Source organism: Pseudophryne corroboree, chromosome 3 (genome assembly GCF_028390025.1).
Source record: "Pseudophryne corroboree isolate aPseCor3 chromosome 3, aPseCor3.hap2, whole genome shotgun sequence".
In the NCBI taxonomy this organism is placed as follows: domain Eukaryota; kingdom Metazoa; phylum Chordata; class Amphibia; order Anura; family Myobatrachidae; genus Pseudophryne; species Pseudophryne corroboree.
The window spans coordinates 604,279,326-604,304,127 of NC_086446.1; the positions used below are offsets into that span (position 1 = coordinate 604,279,326).

The 24,802-nt window shown below is 46.5% G+C and overlaps 1 protein-coding gene across 1 annotated transcript in view; it reads right to left on the bottom strand.

The window, feature by feature from the left end:
• The window catches only part of TM9SF3 (transmembrane 9 superfamily member 3), a 122,929-nt gene extending 98,549 nt beyond the window's left edge, over positions 1 to 24,380 (bottom strand). The window contains exon 1 of the mRNA XM_063961510.1: positions 24,069 to 24,380. Coding sequence (XP_063817580.1) covers positions 24,069 to 24,140 — 72 coding nt within the window. The 5' untranslated portion in view covers positions 24,141 to 24,380. The remainder of the gene's footprint in view (positions 1 to 24,068) is intronic.
• Between the last annotated feature and the right edge of the window lie 422 nt (positions 24,381 to 24,802).

Below are 24,802 nucleotides of genomic sequence, written 5' to 3' on the forward strand. Positions count from 1 at the left end.
AGGGTATCAAATTTGTAGAATTTTACAAACGTGTTCTCCCCTGACCACGTAGCTGCTCGGCAGCGTTGTAATGCCGAGACCCCTCGGGCAGCCGCCCAAGGTGAGCCCACCTTCCTTGTGGAGTAGGCATTTACAGATTTTGGCTGTGGCAGGCCTGCCACAGAATGCGCAAGTTGAATTGTGCTACAAATCCAACGAGCAATCGTCTACTTAGACGCAGGAACACCCAGCTTGTTGGGTGCATACAGTATAAACAGCGAGTCAGACTTTCTGACTCCAGCCGTCCTTGAAATATATATATATATATTTTTAAGGCTCTGACAACGTCGAACAACTTGGAGTCCTCCAAGTCGCTAGAAGCCGCAGGCACCACAATAGGTTGGTTCAGGTGAAACGCTGATACCACCTTAGGGAGAAACTGAGGACGCGTCCGCAGTTCTGCCCTGTCCCAATGGAAAATCAGATATGGCTTTTGTACGAAAAAGCCGCCAATTCTGACACTCTCCTGGCCGAAGCGAGGGCCAGTAGCATGGTCACTTTCCATGTAAGATATTTCAAATCCACCGATTTGAGTGGCTCAAACCAATGCCAAAAACTACATTGAGATCCCACAGTGCCACTGGAGGCACAACCGGGGCTGTATATGTAGTACTCCTTTGACAAAAGCTTGGACTTCAGGAACTGAAGCCAATTCTTTCTGGAAGAAAATCGACAGGGCCGAAATTTGAACCTTAATGGACCCCAATTTGAGGCCCATAGACAATCCTGTTTGCAGGAAATGTAGGAATCGACCCAGTTGAAATTCCTCCGTCGGAGCCCTCTCCTTCAGGATCCGGCGTTCAACCGCCATGCCGTCAAACGCAGCCGCGGTAAGTCTAGAGGTAGAGTGCACGGATCCTCCGTGCGCATCTCTTGAAGTTCCGGGTACCAAGTCTTTCTTGGCAAATCCGGAGCCACGAGTATCGTTCTTACTCCCCTTCGCCTTATAATTCTCAGTACCTTGGGTATGAGAGGCAGAGGGGGGAACACATACATTGACTGGTACACCCATGGTGTTACCAACGCGTCCACAGCTATTGCCTGAGGGTCTCTTGACCTGGCGCAATACCTGTCCAGTTTTTTGTTGAGGCGGGACGCCATCATGTCCACCTTTGGTTTTTCCCAACGGTTCACAATCATGTGGAAGACTTCTGGATGAAGTCCCCACTCTCCCGGGTGGTGATCGTGTCTGCTGAGGAAGTCTGCTTCCCAGTTGTCCACTCCCGGAATGAACACTGCTGACAGTGCTATCACATGATTTTCTGCCCAGTGAAAAATCCTTGCAGCTTCTGCCATTGCCCTCCTGCTTCTTGTGTCGCCCTGTCTGTTTACGTGGGCGACTGCCGTGGTGTTGCCCTACTGGATCAACACCGGCTGACCCTGAAGCAGAGGTCTTGCCAGGCTTAGAGCATTGTAAATTGCCCTTAGCTCCAGTATATTTATGTGAAGTGAAGTCTCCAGGCTTGACCACACTCCCTGGAAATTTCTTCCCTGTGTGACTGCTCCCCAGCCTCTCAGGCTGGCATTCGTGGTCACCAGGACCCAGTCCTGAATGCAGAATCTGCGGCCCTCCAAAAAGGTGAGCACTCTGCAACCACCACAGAAGAGACCCCCTTGTCCTTGGAGACGGGGCTATCCGCTGATGCATCTGAAGATGCGATCCGGACCATTTGTCCAGCAGATCCCACTGAAAGGTTCTTGCGTGGAATCTGCCGAATGGAATCGCTTCGTAAGAAGCCACCATTTACCCAGGACTCTTGTGCATTGATGCACTGACACTTTTCCTGGTTTTAGGAGGTTCCTGACTAGCTCGGATAACTCCCTGGCTTTCTCCTCCGGGAGAAAAACCTTTTATCTGAACTGTGTCCAGAATCATCCCTAGGAACAGCAGACGTGTCGTCGGGCTCAGCTGGGATTTTGGAAAATTTAGAATCCACCCGTGCTGTTGCAGCACTACTTGGGTTAGTGCTACACCGGCCTCTAACTGTTCTCTGGATCTTGCCCTTATCAGGAGATCGTCCAAGTAAGGGATAATTAATACGCCTTTTCTTCGAAGAAGAATCATCATTTCGGCCATTACCTTGGTAAAGACCCGGGGTGCCGTAGACAATCCAAACGGCAACGTCTGAAACTGATAGTGACAGTTTTGTACCACGAACCTGAGGTACCCTTGGTTTGAAGGGCAAATTGGGACATGGAGGTAAGCATCCTTGATGTCCAAGGACACCATAAAGTCCCCTTCTTCCAGATTCGCTATCACTGCTCTGAGTGATTTCATCTTGAACTTGAACCTTTGTATGCGAGTGTTCAAAAGATTTCAGACTTAGAATAGGTCTCACCGAGCCGTCCGGCTTCGGTACCACAAACAGCGTGGAATAATACCCCTTTCCTTGTTGTAGTAGGGGTACCTTGACTATTACTTGCTGGGAATACAGCTTGTGAATAGCTTCCAACACCGTCTCCCTGTCGGAGGGAGATGTTGGTAAAGCAGACTTCAGGAATCTGCGAGGAAGAGACGTCTCGAATTCCAATCTGTACCCCTGTGATACTACCTGCAGGATCCAGGGGTCGACTTGCGAGTGAGCCCACTGCGCGCTGAAATTCTTGAGACGACCCCCCCACCGGACCTGAGTCCGCTTGTAAGGCCCCAGCGACATGCTGAGGACTTTTCAGAAGCGGGGGAGTGCTTCTGTTCCTGGGAAGGAGCTGCTTGCTGCAGTCTCTTACCCTTTCCTTTGCCTCAGGCAGATATGAATGGCCTTTTGCCCGCATGTTCTTATGAGAACGACAGGACTGAGGCTGAAAAGACGGTGTCTTTTTCTGTTGGGAGGTGACCTGAGGTAAAAAAAGGTGGATTTTCCGGCTGTTGCCGTGGCCACCAAGTCCGATAGACCGACCCCAAATAATTCCTCCCCTTTATACGGCAAACTTCCATATGCCGCTTGGAATCCGCATTACCTGACCACTGTCGCGTCCATAAACTTCTTCTGGCAGAAATGGACAGCGCACTTACCCTTGATGCCAGAGTGCAAATATCCCTCTGTGCATCTCGCATATAAAGAAAATGCATCCTTTAAATGCTCTATAGTCAATAAAATATTGTCGCTATTCAGGGTATCAATATTTCCAGTCAGAGATTCCGACCAAACCCCCCCAGCACTGCACATCCATGCTGGGGCGATTGCTGGTCGCAGTATAACATCAGTATGTGTGTATATACTTTTTAGAGTATTTTCCAGCCTCCTATCAGCTGGGTCTTTGAGGGCGGCCGTATCAGGAGACGGTAACGCCACTTGTTTTGATAAGCGTGTGAGCGCCTTATCTACCCTAGAGGGTGTTTCCCAGCGCGCCCTAACCTCTGGCGGGAAAGGGTATAATGCCAATAACTTCTCTGAAATTAGCAACTTCCTATCGGGGGTAACCCACGCTTCATCACACACTTCAATCAATTCATCTGATTCAGGAAAAACTACAGGTAGTTTTTTCACACCCCACATAATACCCATTTTTGTGGTACTTGTAGTATCAGAAATATGTAACGCCTCCTTCATTGCCGTGATTATGTAACGTGTGGCCCTACTGGAAAATACGTTTGTTTCTTCACCGTCGACACTGGAGTCAGTGTCCGTGTCTGTCGACCGACTGAGGTAATGGGCGTTTTAAAGCCCCTGACGGTGTTTGAGACGCCTGGACAGGTACTAATTGGTTTGCCGGCCGTCTCATATCGTCAACCGACTTGTAGCGTGTTGACACTATCACGTAATTCCATAAATAAAGCCATCCATTCCGGTGTCGACTCCCTAGGGGGTGACATCCCATTACAGGCAATTGCTCCGCCTCCACACCAACATTCTCCTCATACCTGTCGACACACACGTACCGACACACAGCACACACACAGGGAATGCTCTGATAGAGGACAGGACCCCACTAGCCCTTTGGGGAGACAGAGGGAGAGTTTGCCAGCACACACCAAAGCGCTATAATTATACAGGGACAACCTTATAGTAAGTGTTTTCCCTTATAGCAGCTTAATAATAAGAATTTACTTACCGATAATTCTATTTCTCGTAGTCCGTAGTGGATGCTGGGGACTCCGTCGGGACCATGGGGATTAGCGGCTCCGCAGGAGACAGGGCACAAAAGTAAAAGCTTTAGGATCAGGTGGTGTGCACTGGCTCCTCCCCCTATGACCCTCCTCCAAGCCTCAGTTAGGATACTGTGCCCGGACGAGCGTACACAATAAGGAAGGATTTTGAATCCCGGGTAAGACTCACACCAGCCACACCAATCACACTGTACAACCTGTGATCTGAACCCAGTTAACAGCATGATAACAGCGGAGCCTCTGAAAAGATGGCTCACAACAATAATAACCCGATTTTTGTAACAATAACTATGTACAAGTATTGCAGACAATCCGCACTTGGGATGGGCGCCCAGCATCCACTACGGACTACGAGAAATAGAATTATCGGTAAGTAAATTCTTATTTTCTCTGACGTCCTAAGTGGATGCTGGGGACTCCGTCAGGACCATGGGGATTATACCAAAGCTCCCAAACGGGCGGGAGAGTGCGGATGACTCTGCAGCACCGAATGAGAGAACTCCAGGTCCTCCTTAGCCAGGGTATCAAATTTGTAGAATTTTACAAACGTGTTCTCCCCTGACCACGTAGCTGCTCGGCAGCGTTGTAATGCCGAGACCCCTCGGGCAGCCGCCCAAGGTGAGCCCACCTTCCTTGTGGAGTAGGCATTTACAGATTCTGGCTGTGGCAGGCCTGCCACAGAATGCGCAAGTTGAATTGTGCTACAAATCCAACGAGCAATCGTCTACTTAGACGCAGGAACACCCAGCTTGTTGGGTGCATACAGTATAAATTTAGCAAACGTGTTTGCCCTTGACCAAGTAGCTGCTCGGCAAAGTTGTAAAGCCGAGACCCCTCGGGCAGCCGCCCAAGATGAGCCCACCTTCCTTGTGGAATGGGCATTTACATATTTTGGCTGTGGCAGGCCTGCCACAGAATGTGCAAGCTGAATTGTACTACACATCCAACTAGCAATCGTCTGCTTAGAATCAAGAGCACCCAGTTTATTGGGTGCATACAGGATAACAGCAAGTCAGTTTTCCTGACTCCAGCCGTCCTGGAAACCTATATTTTCAGGGCCCTGACAACATCTAGCAACTTGGAGTCCTCCAAGTCCCTAGTAGCCGCAGGTACCACAATAAGCTGGTTCAGGTGAAACACTGACACCACCTTAGGGAGAAACTGGGGACGAGTCCGCAGCTCTGCCCTGTCCGAATGGACAATCAGATATGGGCTTTTGTGAGACAAAGCCGCCAATTCTGACACTCGCCTGGCCGAGGCCAGGGCCAACAGCATGGTCACTTTCCATGTGAGATATTTCAAATCCACAGATTTGAGCGGTTTAAACCAATGTGATTTGAGGAATCCCAGAACTACGTTGAGATCCCACAGTGCCACTGGAGGCACAAAAGGGGGTTGTATATGCAGTACTCCCTTGACAAACTTCTGGACTTCAGGAACTGAAGCCAATTCTTTCTGGAAGAAAATCGACAGGGCCGAAATTTGAACCTTAATGGACCCCAATTTGAGGCCCATAGACACTCCTGTTTGCAGGAAATGCAGGAATCGACCGAGTTGAAATTTCTTCGTGGGGCCTTCCTGGCCTCACACCACGCAACATATTTTCGTCACATGTGGTGATAATGTTGTGCGGTCACCTCCTTCCTGGCTTTGACCAGGGTAGGAATGACCTCTTCCGGAATGCCTTTTTCCCTTAGGATCCGGCGTTCAACCGCCATGCCGTCAAACGCAGCCGCGGTAAGTCTTGGAACAGACATGGTACTTGCTGAAGCAAGTCCCTTCTTAGCGGCAGAGGCCATGAGTCCTCTGTGAGCATCTCTTGAAGTTCCAGGTACCAAGTCCTTCTTGGCCAATCCGGAGCCACGAGTATAGTTCTTACTCCTCTACGTCTTATAATTCTCAGTACCTTGGGTATGAGAAGCAGAGGAGGGAACACATACACTGACTGGTACACCCACGGTGTTACCAGAGCGCCCACAGCTATTGCCTGAGGGTCTCTTGACCTGGCGCAATACCTGTCCAGTTTTTTGTTCAGGCGGGACGCCATCATGTCCACCTTTGGTCTTTCCCAATGGTTCACAATCATGTGGAAGACTTCCCGATGAAATCCCCACTCTCCCGGGCGTCGGAATGAACACTGCTGACAGTGCTATCACCTGATTTTCCGCCCAGCGAAGAATCCTTGCAGTTTCTGCTATTGCCCTTCTGCTTCTTGTGCCGCCCTGTCTGTTTACGTGGGCGACTGCCGTGATGTTGTCCCACTGGATCAATACCGGCTGACCTTGAAGCAGAGGTCTTGCTAAGCTTAGAGCATTGTAACTTGCCCTTAGCTCCAGTATATTTATGTGGAGAGAATTCTCCAGACTTGATCACACTCCCTGGAAATTTTTTCCCTGTGTGACTGCTCCCCAGCCTCTCAGGCTGGCATCCCTGGTCACCAGGACCCTTCCTGAATGCCGAATCTGCGGCCCATTAGTAGATGAGTACTTTGCAGCCACCGCAGAAGAAACACCCTTGTCCTTGGAGACAGGGTTATCCGCTGATGCATCTGAAGATGCGATCCGGACCATTTTTCCAGCAGATCCCACTGAAAAGTTCTTGCGTGAAAACTGCCGAATGGAATCGCTTCGTAAGAAGCCACCATTTTTCCCAGGACCCTTGTGCAATGATGCACTGACACTTTTCCTGGTTTTAGGAGGTTCCTGACTAGCTCGGATAACTCCCTGGCTTTCTTCTCCGGGAGAAACACCCTTTTCTGGACTGTGTCCAGAATCATCCCTAGGAACAGCCGATGTGTCGTCGGAAACAACTGCGGTTTTGGAATATTAAGAATCCACCCGTGCTGTCGTAGAACTACTTGAGATAGTGCTACTCCGACCTCCAACTGTTCTCTGGACCTTGCTCTTATCAGGAGGTCGTCCATTTTCTTTGAAGAAGAATCATCATTTCGGCCATTACCTTGGTAAAGACCCGGGGTGCCGTGGACAATCCAAACGGCAGCGTCTGAAACTGATAGTGACAGTTCTGTACCACAAACCTGAGGTACCCTTGGTGAGAAGGGCAAATTGGGACATGGAGGTAAGTATCCCTGATGTCCCGGGACACCCTTTAGTCCCCTTCTTCCTGGTTCGCTATCACTGCTCTGAGTGACTCCATCTTGATTTGAACCTTTGTAAGTGTTCAAATATTTCAGATTTAGAATAGGTCTCACCGAGCCTTCTGGCTTCAGTACCACAACATAGTGTGGAATAATACCCCTTTCCTTGTTGTAGGAGGGGTACTTTGATTATCACCTGCTGGGAATACAGCTTGTGAATTGTTTCCAATACTGCCTCCCTGTCGGAGGGAGACGTTGGTAAAGCAGACTTCAGGAACCTGCGAGGGGGAAACGTCTCGACTTTCCAATCTGTACCCCTGGGATCCTACTTGTAGGATCCAGGGGTCCTGTACGGCCCCAGCGTCATGCTGAGAAACTTGGCAGAAGCGGTGGAGGCTTCTGTTCCTGGGAATGGGCTGCCTGCTGCAGTCTTCTTCCCTTTCCTCTATCCCTGGGCAGATATGACTCTTATGGGGACGAAAGGACTGAGGCTGAAAAGACGGTGTCTTTTTCTGCAGAGATGTGACTTAGGGTAAAAACGGTGGATTTTCCAGCAGTTGCCGTGGCCACCAGGTCCGATGGACCGACCCCAAATAACTCCTCCCCTTTATACGGCAATACTTCTTTGTGCCGTTTGGAATCTGCATCACCTGACCACTGTCGTGTCCATAAACATCTTCTGGCAGATATGGACATCGCACTTACTCTTGATGCCAGAGTGCAAATATCCCTCTGTGCATCTCGTATATATAGAAATGCATCCTTTAAATGCTCTATAGTCAATAAAATACTGTCCCTGTCAAGGGTATCAATATTTTTAGTCAGGGAATCCGACCAAGCCACCCCAGCTCTGCACATCCAGGCTGAGGCGATCGCTGGTCGCAGTATAACACCAGTATGTGTGTATATACTTCTTAGGATATTTTCCAGCCTCCTATCAGTTGGCTCCTTGAGGACAGCCCTATCCGGAGACGGTACCGCCACTTGTTTTGATAAGCGTGTGAGCGCCTTATCCACCCTAAGGGGTGTTTCCGAACGCGCCCTAACTTCTGGCGGGAAAGGGTATACCGCCAATAATTTTCTATCGGGGAAACCCACGCATCATCACACACTTCATTTAATTTATCTGATTCAGGAAAAACTACAGGTAGTTTTTTCACACCCCACATAATACCCTTTTTTGTGGTACTTGTAGTATCAGAAATATGTAACACCTCCTTCATTGCCCTTAACAAGTAACGTGTGGCCCTAAAGGAAAATACATTTGTTTCTTCACCGTCGACACTGAAATCAGTGTCCGTGTCTGTGTCGACCGACTGAGGTAAATGGGCGTTTTAAAGCCCCTGACGGTGTTTGAGACGCCTGGACAGGTACTATTTTTTTGCCGGCCGTCTCTGTTGACATTATCACGTAATTCCTTGAATAAGCCATCCATTCCGGTGTCGACTCCCTAGAGAGTGACATCACCATTACAGGCAATTGCTCCGCCTCCTCACCAACATCGTCCTCATACATGTCGACACACACGTACCGACACACAGCACACACACAGGGAATGCTCTGATAGAGGACAGGACCCCACTAGCCCTTTGGGGAGACAGAGGGAGAGTTTGCCAGCACACACCAAAAACGCTATAATTATACAGGGACAACCTTTATATAAGTGTTTTTCCCTTATAGCATTTTAATATATATAGTCATATCGCCAAATAAGTGCCCCCCCTCTCTGTTTTAACCCTGTTTCTGTAGTGCAGTGCAGGGGAGAGCCTGGGAGCCTTCCCACCAGCATTTCTGTGAGGGAAAATGGCGCTGTGTGCTGAGGAGAATAGGCCCCGCCCCCTTTTCGGCGGGCTTCTTCTCCCGTTTTTCTGAGACCTGGCAGGGGTTAAATACATCCATATAGCCCCCAGGGGCTATATGTGATGTATTTTTAGCCAGAATAAGGTACTATCATTGCTGCCCAGGGCGCCCCCCCCAGCGCCCTGCACCCTCAGTGACCGCTGCTATGAAGTGTGCTGACAACAATGGCGCACAGCTGCAGTGCTGTGCGCTACCTTATGAAGACTGAAAAGTCTTCTGCCGCCGGTTTCTGGGCCTCTTCACTTTCGGCATCTGCAAGGGGGTCGGCGGCGCGGCTCCGGGACGAACCCCAGGGTGAGACCTGTGTTCCGACTCCCTCTGGAGCTAATGGTGTCCAGTAGCCTAAGAAGCCAATCCATCCTGCACGCAGGTGAGTTCACTTCTCTCCCCTAAGTCCCTCGATGCAGTGAGCCTGTTGCCAGCAGGACTCACTGAAAATAAAAAACCTAACAAAACTTTTACTCTAAGCAGCTCTTTAGGAGAGCCACCTAGATTGCACCCTTCTCGGCCGGGCACAAAAATCTAACTGAGGCTTGGAGGAGGGTCATAGGGGGAGGAGCCAGTGCACACCACCTGATCCTAAAGCTTTTACTTTTGTGCCCTGTCTCCTGTGGAGCCGCTAATCCCCATGGTCCTGACGGAGTCCCCAGCATCCACTTAGGACGTCAGAGAAATATAATAATATCGCCAAAAAATGCCCCCCCCTCTCTGTTTTAACCCTGTTTCTGTAGTGCAGTGCAGGGGAGAGCCTGGGAGCCTTCCCACCAGCGGATCTGTGTGGGAAAAATGGCGCTGTGTGCTGAGGAGATAGGCCCCGCCCCCTTCACGGCGGGCTCTTCTCCCGGTTTTTTCTGTAATCCTGGCAGGGGTTAAATACATCCATATAGCCCAGGGGCTATATGTGATGTATTTTTAGCCAGTAAAGGTAATTACATTGCTGCCCAGGGCGCCCCCCCCCCCCAGCGCCCTGCACCCTCAGTGATCGCGGTGTGAAGTGTGCTGAGAGCAATGGCGCACAGCTGCAGTGCTGTGCGCTACCTTAAGAAGACTGGGAAGTCTTCAGCCGCCGATTTCTGGACCTCTTCTCTCTTCAGCATCTGTAAGGGGGCCGGCGGCGCGGCTCCGGTGACCCATCCAGGCTGTACCTGTGATCGTCCCTCTGGAGCTAGTGTCCAGTAGCCTAAGAAGCCAATCCATCCTGCACGCAGGTGAGTTCGCTTCTTCTCCCCTTAGTCCCGCGTTGCAGTGAGCCTGTTGCCAGCAGGACTCACTGAAAATAAAAAACCTAACAAACTTTTATTCTAAGCAGCTCTTTAGGAGAGCCACCTAGATTGCACCCTTCTCGGCCGGGCACAAAAATCTAACTGAGGCTTGGAGGAGGGTCATAGGGGGTAGGAGCCAGTGCACACCACCTAGTGGTCAAACTTTTAATTTTGTGCCCTGTCTCCTGCGGAGCCGCTAATCCTCATGGTCATGACGGAGTCCCCAGCATCCACTTAGGACGTCAGAGAAATAAATATATATATATATATATATATATATATATATATATATATATATATATATATATATATATATATATATATATATATATATAGTGCTCCCCAAAACTACTCTAGAAAGGTATCCAAAATGAGCAGGGAAGTCTAGACTGTACATTACAGTGATGTATTCTTGCACGCCATGGGAAAGAGTTTAGGGTTCTTATATGAACTACTTAAAAAAACACCAGGGGCAGGATGTAATGAAGTCTGAGTTCGGCGGCTGGTTTCGTAAAGGGGCAATCGTGTATAAGGCATTATTTAGCCTTGTACACGATTGCCTCGTTAAAAATAACATCCACGTTTGAGCCGGCCTCCGAACTCGGACTTCTTTACATCCCGACCCAGGACTGAGAAGAATTATATAAACAAGTGGAGTAGCTGGCTACAGAGGACCTACTCATCATATTTGGTCAAGTCATCTATTTAGTATAGAGACAGGATACTTCATTTCCAAAAGCAAATTCATTATTTGCAAGTTGTTTCATAGACACTTTTTTGTCACACAGAATTAAAATTAGGTGCCTTTAGTTTAAACATTTCTGTCCACTTAAATCATTGGAATAGTAATTGTCTAATGGTGTTATTAGGAGCCAATTCCTGAAAAAGTAAAAACGACACTCCTTAATGTAAAGAGGCCACACTGACTGCAATGCCAACATTTTTCACAGCTAAAATATAGTCACTGTGATTTACTGCTCATATCAGAGGACAAAACCTTGGTCATGTCACATTAAATATATTTCCTTTTATAGTTTAGTATCACCTGTTTAAATTTAAAAATTACTACATTGGTCACGTCTAATGATTTGCTTGTGTCGATTCAATTCACAGACAATTGAATAGCACCAGGAATAAGCTCCCGGCGCTATTCAATACAGCGCAAAGTGACACTCAACTGTCGGGAATTCTCTCACCCCTGGGAGATGAGAGAGGAAATCCGACAAAAGTGCTGCCGCGAGGCTGATTATGTCGGGAATCAGCATCGCGGTGGGGAGTTAAGTCGGAGAATGCCCGTTCTCCCGACAAATCAACCTGTTAAGTCCGGGAGAACGGGCATTCGCCGACTTAACTTGAGCTGAATTGAATAGCGCCGGGAGCTAATTCCCAGCGCTATTCAACGTCGGTGAATTGAATTGACCCCATTGTTACCTAAAAATATATAACATTATATGCCCTCTACTCTCCATGCATTAAATGCAAATGGCTGCTCTCTGTAGTTATTGGTGGCCAGAAGTTTAAGAGTTAAGGGCCCTGCATGACTCTGCGACCTGCCACCGAGCAGCCCGACCACCGATAGGGCAGACGGGCGACCCGGCGGCGAGGAAGTGGTGACCCCCGTCACCTGGCTCCATAGCAATGCATGCTAATATGTTGGCCTGCATGTTTAAACGAGCCGGCACCAGTGATGGATGAGCACGAGGCCGCGCATCGTTTATCGCTGGTGCCTACACACTGAAAGATATGAACGGTATCTCGTTCATTAATGAACAAGATCGTTCATATCTTTCACTGGTATCGACCAGTGTGTAGGGCTCTTAAGGGAAGCATTCAGTACCAGAGAGGGATATCGGAGTCGGGTACTGCAGCTTATAATCAATCGTGTTATTTATTCCAGTTCACCGCCAATTTGGTTTCATCTCTGGCACTGAACACTTCCCCCACTTTCAGAAGTTTCATTGATCATTCAAAGGCCAGTTACATATACAGCTGAACAGAAACAAAACAATAAAATTCCCACAAATTTGAGCAACACTGAAACAGACTGGCCACAATTCTACAACTATCAAGTACAAAAGCCAAGGGAGCACTGCTAAGAGCACCACCGACACTGGTGTTAAAAATTAACACATTTAAAATAAACATAAAATATGCATATACATAAAATTTAATAAAAGAAAAGAATCCACAATAAATAGCCTTAATAAGTCACTAATTAACAGTCACTAATGTCAATAAAAAATGAAGATACTTCACAATGTAAATTGCCGCTGTAGTAATTAAGATTTAACCGGCATACAACTGATAAGTATGCTGGGTCACAGGCAGTATGGCACAATGTCTAGTAATGGTGCCTTGCATACAGGTACAGACTAGAGATGAGCGCCGGAAATTTTTCGGGTTTTGTGTTTTGGTTTTGGGTTCGGTTCCGCGGCCGTGTTTTGGGTTCGACCGCGTTTTGGCAAAACCTCACCGAATTTTTTTTGTTGGATTCGGGTGTGTTTTGGATTCGGGTGTTTTTTTCCAAAAAACCTAAAAAACAGCTTAAATCATAGAATTTGGCGGTCATTTTGATCCCAAAGTATTATTAACCTCAAAAACCATAATTTCCACTCATTTTCAGTCTATTCTGAATACCTCACAATATTATTTTTAGTCCTAAAATTTGCACCGAGGTCGCTGTGTGAGTAAGATAAGCGACCCTAGTGGCCGACACAAACACCGGGCCCATCTAGGAGTGGCACTGCAGTGTCACGCAGGATGTCCCTTCCAAAAAACCCTCCCCAAACAGCACATGACGCAAAGAAAAAAAAGAGGCGCAATGAGGCAGCTGTGTGAGTAAGATAAGCGACCCTAGTGGCCGACACAAACACCGGGCCCATCTAGGAGTGTCACTGCAGTGTCACGCAGGATGTCCCTTCCAAAAAACCCTCCCCAAACAGCACATGACGCAAAGAAAAAAAGAGGCGCAATGAGGTAGCTGTGTGAGTAAGATAAGCGACCCTAGTGGCCGACACAAACACCGGGCCCATCTAGGAGTGGCACTGCAGTGTCACGCAGGATGTCCCTTCCAAAAAACCCTCCCCAAACAGCACATGACGCAAAGAAAAAGAAAAGAAAAAAGAGGTGCAAGATGGAATTGTCCTTGGGCCCTCCCACCCACCCTTATGTTGTATAAACAGGACATGCACACTTTAACCAACCCATCATTTCAGTGACAGGGTCTGCCACACGACTGTGACTGATATGACGGGTTGGTTTGGACCCCCACCAAAAAAGAAGCAATTAATCTCTCCTTGCACAAACTGGCTCTACAGAGGCAAGATGTCCACCTCATCATCATCCTCCGATATATCACCGTGTACATCCCCCTCCTCACAGATTATCAATTCGTCCCCACTGGAATCCACCATCTCAGCTCCCTGTGTACTTTGTGGAGGCAATTGCTGCTGGTCAATGTCTCCACGGAGGAATTGATTATAATTCATTTTAATGAACATCATCTTCTCCACATTTTCTGGATGTAACCTCGTACGCCGATTGCTGACAAGGTGAGCGGCGGCACTAAACACTCTTTCGGAGTACACACTTGTGGGAGGGCAACTTAGGTAGAATAAAGCCAGTTTGTGCAAGGGCCTCCAAATTGCCTCTTTTTCCTGCCAGTATAAGTACGGACTGTGCCTACTTGGATGCGGTCACTCATATAATCCTCCACCATTCTTTCAATGGGGATAGAATCATATGCAGTGACAGTAGACGACATGTCCGTAATCGTAACCACGGTTAGGTGGTATATACAATTATGGACGGGCTGCCGAGTGCCGACACAGAGGTAGCCACAGCCGTGAACTACCGCACTGTACTGTGTCTGCTGCTAATATAGACTGGTTGATAAAGAGATAGTATACTCGTAACTAGTATGTATGTATAAAGAAAGAAAAAAAAACCACGGTTAGGTGGTATATACAATTATGGACGGGCTGCCGAGTGCCGACACAGAGGTAGCCACAGCCGTGAACTACCGCACTGTACTGTGTCTGCTGCTAATATAGACTGGTTGATAAAGAGATAGTATACTCGTAACTAGTATGTATGTATAAAGAAAGAAAAAAAAACCACGGTTAGGTGGTATATACAATTATGGACGGGCTGCCGAGTGCCGACACAGAGGTAGCCACAGCCGTGAACTACCGCACTGTACTGTGTCTGCTGCTAATATAGACTGGTTGATAAAGAGATAGTATACTACTAATATTATATATACTGGTGGTCAGGTCACTGGTCACTAGTCACACTGGCAGTGGCACTCCTGCAGCAAAAGTGTGCACTGTTTAATTTTAATATAATATTATGTACTCCTGGCTCCTGCTATAACCTATAACTGGCACTGCAGTGCTCCCCAGTCTCCCCCACAATTATAAGCTGTGTGAGCTGAGCACAGTCAGATATATATATACATTGATGCAGCACACTGGGCTGAGCAGTGCACACAGATATGGTATGTGACTGAGTCACTGTGTGTATCGTTTTTTTCAGGCAGAGAACGGATATATTAAATAAAACAAACAACTGCACTGTCTGGTGGTCACCAGTCACTAAACTCTGCACTCTCTTCTACAGTATCACAGCCTCAGGTCAATCTCTCTCTCTCAACCCTAATCTAAATGGAGAGGACGCCAGCCACGTCCTCTCCCTATCAATCTCAATGCACGTGTGAAAATGGCGGCGACGCGCGGCTCCTTATATAGAATCCGAGTCTCGCGAGAATCCGACAGCGTCATGATGACGTTCGGGCGCGCTCGGGTTAACCGAGCAAGGCGGGAAGATCCGAGTCGCTCGGACCCGTGAAAAAAAACATGAAGTTCGGGCGGGTTCGGATTCCGAGGAACCGAACCCGCTCATCTCTAGTACAGACGCAACGCCTACTGTTATCTGCATGAAGTATGTATGTTCTGTAATCCAATCCCATGTAGGTAGGTTACAAGGATACTGTAGTGACTCGTGTGTTTTGAATTGCTTGGAAAATTAAATTAAAATATTGAAATTCTAGAGGAATAAATAAATATAATGGGGGTGGGGGGAGAGCTAAGTTTCTTCCCTTACCCCATCACCCGACTCATAGCAATGCATGCTAATATGGACGAGATTGTCCATATTGGTCTGCATGCATAAGAGACCCGGCACCACCGATGAACAAGCGTGGGGCTGCGCATCGTTCATGCTTTCACACTGAACAATATGAATGAGAACGTTCATATCGTTCAGTGAAACCGCCTTATGTGTAGGGCCTATTAGGAAACATGACGCCAATAACAAACTTTGGGGTAGATGTATTAACCTGTAGAAGGCATAAGGAAGTGATAAACCAGTGATCAAGCAGTGTTAAGTGCAAGGTGATAATGCACCAGCCAATCAGCTCCTAACTGTTAATTTACATATGGGAGCTGATTGTCTGGTGTGTTTATCACCTTGCATTTATCACTGGTTTATCACTTCCTTTATGCCTTCTCTAGGTTAATACATCTGCCCCTATTTCCTTTGTTCAGTGATTAGATGATATTTAGAGAAATGACCAGCACGGAATTAACACTGGAATCTCACAATAGCCCCTCAATACATATCGTAATTTTATATCAAACAATATATCGGTAGTGAATAGGTGGGTGTGTAAACCCAATATGTCTGAATGACATCGTTTACAGATACATTGCATCAGCCCTGCAGCACAGCCGATGCCAATCTATCTTCCAGATACTGTATATAGGTTTGTCTGGCTATGTGTGCAGGCAACCTGCCAAATGCTTGTGCACTGGCTGCAGGGACCGCCGACACTTCACAGCGGGCAGGCACTTGAAAGTGCCCATCCAGGTGTGATGTCTGTACCAACATAACAAGCGGCAGATCAGTAAGTGTATATGCTTATTACAATCAGCCGTTCGGCAGATATATCTTCTAGGTGTTTACATAGGCCAAAGGCCCATACACACTGGGTGATTTTGAGCTGAAAGCAGCTCACTTTTGGTGTGTTGAGCTGCTTTCAGCTCCAAGCCGCCCAGTGTGTATGCCCCGGCGATGAAAGCTGATGCGCGCTCACGCTTCATGAACGGCAGCGGGAACGGCTTTCCATAGCGTCCTGCTATGGAAAGCCGTTCACCCCCTGCTGACATCGCTGGGCAGCAGGGGAAATAGCTCAGTGTGTATGCACCTTAAGTGCTATTGATAAAATGATAGCATACAGAACTGCTTGTTTGGTTTTTATTTTTAAAACGTGGATTGCTTTTTATTATGAATTAAACAAAATACCATTATCAATATCATCAATATTATTGCATTCATGAAATGGATTTAGTGGGTGTGGTGCACTGGATGTAATTTATGGATTCAAGGGAGTAGTGACCTGAAAACTTTGGGAATGCCTGTTTTAAACAGTACAAATGTGTAGAGGTCGTAAGGCCTCTTATTTTACATGAAATAAGATAAATTGATAGAGCATTTAAAAATAAAGATCAAAAGGTTGCAAATGTTAGAGGAACATCAAATATCGGTAATTGAGGCAATACTTAACTTTTTGTACAATGTGAAGTTAGAATCAAAGAATGTATTTTACCTTCATGGTCTGTATCTTATGTTTTCTCCAAATTCGCACCAAGTGACTTCGTCACATATAAGATCACACTTATTGTAATGCTCTGGACACTGCCAAACATATTTCCAATCTCCCATCTCTGCTCAATCCCCTAACCCAAAGCAACTTTATTACATTTAAATGACTTCTTATGCCTCACCCAACCCACTATCAAAGTACAGGATCTTGCTTTCTATTTCAAGGACAAGATTGAGAAGATCCGAAATGAAAAAATATGCCCTTGCAAATCCAGTGACCTGCTCAATTACCTACCTGAACCCTCTGGCACCTTCTCTTCATTTGATCCCACAAATGAAGATGAAGTATCTAAATTCTTCTCATCCTCCTCTACTACCTCTCCTCTTGATCCTATAACCTCACAAATCAGTCTTTTGTGTTCATCCCAACCTTTACTAAAAACTGTAATCTCGATCTACTGATCTTTCAAACACTGTTCAAGCATGCAGTGATTACTCTCATTCTGGAAAAAAAAAAAATTCTGACCTTAACTCTCTTTCAAGCTACCAGACCATTTCTCAGCTCCCATGCCCCTCAAAGCTACAGTACTTGAGACACTTGCCTACACTCACCGACCTCACACAATTTATTGGACCAACTTCAGTCAAGCATTCGTTTGCTACACTCCATAGACACTGAATAAGATAGTGAATGATCTGGTCATTGCCAAGTCTAATGACCATTCCTCACTACTTATTCTTTTAGATCTCTCTGCTGCTTTTGACACTGTTGGCCACTCTCTTCTCATATAAACAAGAGGGGCGGATTCAAATGCTCCCGGCCGCGATCAGGCCCGCCGCAAGTATTCTAATATTACTGCCAACGGGCGCGACAAGTTCATTTCAGCTCGCTACCCCCAGGGGTAGCAAGCTGAAATGTGCGTATAGAGAAACGTTTGGGCACCCAAACGGGTCTTTTCACAATAGTGCCCATTAGTTTAGTCGGGTGTAGGTGCTCGACGTGCCTAAACCAGACTGTACTGGGCACGATAAGCGCTATAATCGGGGCAATTTGAATATCGACCCCCCCTTATCTCCTGTCACTTTAGATGGGGGATAGGGGGCGCGTGAACATTAGAATTCACCCACGGTCTTCAAGACATAGCCTTGCACCCTGCCCCCCTTTGTGGCGCCCTGCTAAAACAGCCTGCCCAGTGCTCGATGCCACAGTGTGAATAGATGCAGCATCTAATCACATTCAAGGGAGAGCTTGAGAAAAAAAAACTAGCACCTCTGTAGGTCGAAGGGTGTGGCCTGCCCCAATAGTGATGCCAGCAGGGCCACGCCCCCTCCCAGGTTGGCCACATCCCCTTTACGTGGTTGCATGCACAAAGTGTCCCCGCAGTACTAGTGCCCTGCTCACCTAAAATACTGGGGGGGGGGGGGGGGGGGGGGGGGAGGGGAACACTACAGATTTGTCACCATCTGTATTGGTTCACGTCACTGAATGCCCTTCTGCAATCCCATCTTGGATTTCATCTTGCCACCTGAAACTAAATATTTGAAAAAAAAAAAAAAAAACATTTTCTAGGACTTACTAGAATTGGACAACATTTGTATATTGCGTGTGACAATCTATATATGGAGCACAACAGAATTTGTACAGGAAAAAAAGCTAAGGCTGCTACGTTGTAGCTCTTCGTATACAGATAGAGACTCAGTCACACGCAGATATACATGTGTTGCATATCAAATTAAAAAGCAGTCCCTGGTGCATTTTCTGCAAAAAAAAGATGCCCAACACGCTGAGAGGGGTTGGCGCGACTGCAGCAATGATGTATGAGGACACATCTGTACACTACACAATAATCATGCAAACCAGTTGATCAAATGACCATTTTCAATAATTACCAGTGTATGGCACTGAACGATGATCTTCAAAGCCTGAAAATAGACTGAATCGATTGGTTTTCAAACCTGTCTGATCTAACAGACCATTGTACAGCCAATTTCAGGTTAATAGATAATGCCTCTATACATTGGGGTCAATTCTATTCTCCGACAGTTGAATAGCGCCGGGAATTAGGTCCCGACGCTATTCAATTCAGCTCCAGTTAAGTCAGCGATGGCCCGTTCTCGCCGACTAAACAGGTTGAATTGTCGGGAGAACGGGCATTCTCCGACTTAACTCCCCGGCCGCAAGGCAGCACTTTTGTCGGGTTTCTTCTCTCATCCCCCGGGGATGAGAGAAGAATTCCCGACAATTGCGGGTAACTAGCAGCTGAATTGAATAGCGTCGGTAGCTAATTCCCGGCGCTATTCATAAGTTGCCGAATTGAATCGACCCCAATGTGTAGTGTATGAAGGCGCCCCAATTACCGACAGTCAATTCCTACAGTCAGAAAAATCACACAATTTATGCATTGTACCCTCTGGTGTCTATTACATGCATTATACTAGATATGGGGTCAATTCTATTCGGCAACTACAGAATAGCGCCGGGAATTAGCTCCCGACGCTATTCAATTCAGCTAAAGTTAAGTCGGCGATGTCCCGTTCTCGCCGACTTAACAGGTAGTTTTGTCGGGAGAACGGGCATTCTCCGACTTAACTACCCGGCGCGAGGCTGATTCCCGACAGAATCAGCCTCGCGCCGGCCGCGAGGCAGCACCTTTGTCGGGTTTATTCTCTCATCCCCTGGGGATGAGAGAAGAATTCCCGACAATTGCGGGCAACTAGTAGCAGAATTGAATAGCGTCGGGAGCTAATTCCCGGCGCTATTCTTTAGTTGCCGAATAGAATTGACCCCAATGTTTGGTATAATTTCCAAATATGCTTATACTGATCAGCAACATGGATACAGAAATGATACAGAATTCAAAACACCATCCAGAACTTAAGGTAGTTTGGCGTTTTAAATCCAGACACTCAAGACAAAGGATATTTCCTCAGGAAGGCAGAAATAATATATGGGTATACCAGGTAAGACGTATATAGTTATCAAGCTCTGATTTGAAAAGAGTCTAAACCAAATTCCATTAAAAAAAGACTAACAAGCACAATTCAAGCAGATTAATACCCCTTTCACACCGACAAATATTTCCCAGGTTATTGCACATGAACGGGCATCAACCTGGGAATTTGCTCAGTGTGAAAGGTTCCTGAAAGAATATCCCAGGTCGAGCGTCCCAGCATTTCATCCCAGGTCTTGACCTGGGTTGAAGCCGGAATCGACCCAGGGTGTGCGCAGTGTGAACGGCTATGGTGGGTCAAGGCGACCCCGCACCTGTTCTCTGCATAGGAGGAGGCGGTGCTTGGAGATAATTATCTCCAACCACCACCTCCGGTAGAGTCAGTGGTGAAATCACCTACCCGGCAATATGCCGGGTCAGGCCGCAAGTCTGAAGGGGTCTTAAGCCGGGTCGCACCTGGAAAGCACCCGTATACACATTCCCGGGTGCGACCCGGCTATTGTCAATCTGAAAGGGGTATAAATGATAGGTGATAGAACAAATCCAGGGTTCAAGTTGTGGAGATCCAAAGAGAAGCCCATTATGTATCTGCTAGAGTATAGAAAAGAAAGTTGAACCTTACATTTCACTTCCTAAATACAAAATGCTAAAGCAGCAAATAATCTAATTTACTTTACATGTCAAATACTAGTATCCAAAGCCTCATTTATCATGCAGTACTTAAAAGGGATACCAAATCACAGCAAGGATGATGGAATCAAAATAAAACCCCAATTAATAAAACAAGCTTAGATAGACTGGGAAAGGATGGATCGTCCTATTACCTGGATAGCCACATCACCACAAGGGAGAACTACTAGTGCGTCCACTTAAGGTAGATATCTGCTTTATGGCATTGTGGAACCAAAGTTATGGATATTCCAAACTGGCAATATAATTTTGCAATACAATGGAAGACTAATGTATCAGCATCTTGCAAAAACTATTTTAGCAGAAATAAAATAAACAGCTTTAAGTACATCCATGAATAATTGCTTGTAGTTATAGCACACAACATAAACTAACAATTGACTTGTCCATGTGGCAGATCCTTTTACTGTAAAGCAGGAAGTGCAGTTGTCAGTAACTCAGGTGTGTACAGGTGGACAAGGAGTGGAGAGCGCAGTCATTAAGACTCTGGGCTGAAACTTTACAACAACGTACACTAAAATGACAAGTATGATCAGGCTAAATACTACATGCCCTGGAATGACATTTAACTTTTCGCTGGAAATATTTTTCAGGACACCCTATTGTTACATAAATGTTGTACCCCATTATATATTCCACACAATACTATAAAGAAGAAGAAAAGAAAAAAAGAGGACTCATCACAAAGTAACCTTCCATAAAATGGTGAAATGACATGAGATTTGGAGATAAATATATATCTACAATTCTGCAAACTTATCAGTTGATGCCTCCATCAAAAACACTTAAGCTGTAAGCGACTATCTAATCAGTGTGCACCCCTTAAGCCAGGTACACAGTAGGCGATTAATTTTCCGACGCAGATTGGGACGATATATATCTGCCACATCGCTCAGTGTACCTGTGATCACGCGCTCCCCCGGATCATCCTATTGTATGTGCTTCATAACCAATGGGACTACGGCACATTTTAAATGTGGCGGGCAAAGATACATTACGCCATTGTCCATTGCGTCATGCAGCGTGTATGGACAGCGATGTATTATGCAACATTGGGTACACATCTTTTAGTGTGTACCCAGCATAAGCGTTTTCTTCAATAAGGTTGAGAGATAGGAAATCTCTATTTTTTTAAGCAGCTACTATGCGACCTGCTAATCTGACCTTTGCAGGAGTGTCTGAAGCCATTTATATGATAACGTTCCTGCATACACACCTATGCAATTATCAGGCCGGCCAGCCCAATAATTGCATAGGTGTGTACCCAGCTTTATACTATGGAAACAGATCCCAGTAACCAGTTGTAACAGTAGCTCTCAAATGCCCAAAACTTAAGTCATGGGGGGGAATCAAATTGCCAGTTGGAAATGTAAAAACAAACAAACAAAAAAACATGCAGCCGGAGGGGTTTTGGTATTCAATTATGGGACAGAAAATAGAATACAGTGATTTATAGAGAAATCACTGCCTCTTTATTCTTGAACCTCCATAGCAAGCCTGGTATTTCCTAAAATAGTTCATTTTAGGAAGAAAAAAAAAAAAACACCAGAACTTGCTCTGGAACACCCGGCGGCACTCCCCTGAGGGATAATTAAGCGATTGTAAGTGTCCAATTAGCTTAGTTATTACTCACCCGCCGAAGCGGAGTCTTCTGTATCTAGCGTCGGAAGCTGGATCCTCTGCAGCAGGGTATGTGCGTGGAGTGTCTGTGAGTGTATGTAGGTATGTATGTATGTATGTAGACTCCCAGATGCCCAGCCCCTACCCCAATAGGAAGATGGATTGGAGACCAACGGACAGGTATTTTTTATCCGCCCCAGGGTTTTCAGCTGTAGAAACCCTGAAACCACTTTTTTTTTTTTTATTGGATACCATGGGTCTCGGTAGCGTGCATATCCGCAGTAATCCAAAATTTGAAGCGAGGTAAGCAAGGTTTTTTACCTTGCTAAACCTCATTCCCCACTGAATCTGTCCATTTGACTTCCTTTCCCCAACAAACGACTTTTCACTCATACAAGTAATTAGATTTGAATAAAACAATAATTTGTATGAGAGCATGCCCCACAGTTGGGTGAGTCAAATGTTTTATGTGTGCCCATATTTGCATATCACCCATCACATTAGACGGGATGACATGCAAATGGTTGTACCATTTCAAACATGTTCTCAAGATATGTTCCCATCACAATATGGGGATACAGTCATTAGGTCGACATGCATTTGGGGACATCGTGCACTAATTGGGGTTCCCCGTCACTTTATGAAGAAAACACCACCAAAAGTTTAAAAAAAAAACAAAAAAAAACTCATGTCAACCTTTTTCCATATCGACCTAATGCATGTCGACCAATAGTGGTCGACCTAATGACCCATACCCACAATATGTGCTGTTTTCTTCAATACAGTCAGTAGGTCTGTGTATTACAAATACTGTGCAAATACGAAGGGGTAACCTTACAACTCTACTAATTTTTGATCACATTATTGTGGGGGGGGAAAAAAAAAAAGTATTGATATGATCTCATACGAGGACAAATATGATCAAAATATTTCACTTTGCAACCATTGGGGGTATTCAACTGGCTCATACAATTTCAGAGATATCAAATACACCCCCCTGCGTATTCAATTGCCATTTTCACCTATTTTTAAAGCATTTTCAAATTTATTTTCTGTAGCAAAAGGGCATTGGCAAAAAATGCCTCAAAATCGTCTAAAACAGCCCGTGTTTTTGCTTGTGCAGATGCGAAAACACGTGGATTTGCCGATCCACATTTTTTTTGCTCCTGCTGAATTTATTCGCCTAGGTGAAAAAACAGCAAAATCACCATTTGCCCTAAAAAAATAGCTAAAACTGCCCTAATTGAATACCAACCTATGTTTTTTATAGCATTGAGGGTGTGTAGAATGGATTCTCTTGCCAACACTTATTTTAGTTTATTAAGACTTCTGCCATCAAAATGCAAGTCAGTGTTTTATTCTCAAATGGACTTTACAACTAACCCCAGGATGTACAATGTATCATTAGAAACAGATAGAGGAATAGGGCATGTACAGTGGTAAGCAAGGCCATTGTATCACTGGTTGTTGTCAGCAACCAAACTAACTGCAGACAGCACAGGGGCAAGGGGAGGTGTAACCCATACATGTACCTGCTCATAGCATGAGACCTTCAGCACACAGACAGTGGATGTGGCAGCAAATCCAGTAGAGGGAAATCCCACTCTCCGCACACACAGAGGATACACACCTATAGTAGTGACAGCATATCTCCGCAGTGTGAGGCCTGCTAGGTGCTCCCACTGCCAGTGATCCGCAGACAGCCGGCATTGTGTCACTGCTACAGCCAAGGCCTCACACTGCCCTGACACTACCACAGCGGCCTGTACACGGAACTGAGCCCCGGACTGCAGTGACGATCCCTCCCCACCCCTCCAGCCCATACCCCGGGCTCTCACCGTGTGCTCATGCTCATCCGCCCAGGCGCACAGCGCGGACACACACAGCAGCACCAGCCTGAGGGGCCACATCTTGTCCTGGCGGCTCGGTGCACACGTCGGATATGTCTCGGGGGCTCCCTCGGTGATCCGTCCTCCTGCTCCTCCTCCCGCTGTAGATGCTGCCCCTGCTACCGACACCCGCCGCCTCCTCAGCGGCCGCTCAGCCACGTCATCCGGCCACGGAGCTCACTGCCGGAAGTGCCTCACCTCCTGCCAGCATCCCGGAAGTGCACACAGTCTGCGTGCCTGGGGGCGGGGCTACCTGTGCTGGCACCTGGGCTGCTGCAGGCATGGTGCTCTCATGTGCCACTGACTTGCGTGTGCTCCCATGCCAGCTAATATCTATCTATTTATCTATATATAATGTACAGCACTCTGGTCTTGGGTACAATTCCCACCACAGTCTTAACTGTGTGCAGCTTGTGTGTTCTCCCCATGCTTGTGTGGGTTTCTTCCTACCACACTCCAAAAAATACTTTTATGTTAATTGACTACTGACAAAAAATGATTCCTATTGTGTGTTCGTGTGGTAGAGAATACAGATTCTTAGCTTTACTAGGATGGACTGATGTGAATGGCCAAATATTCTCTGTAAAGCGCTGCAGACTATGGGGGGTATCCAGTTAGCTACGTTAATTTACTGCAGCTGATTGGTTCTCTGGGGGCTATCCAATTAGCTCCGATAAAACTGA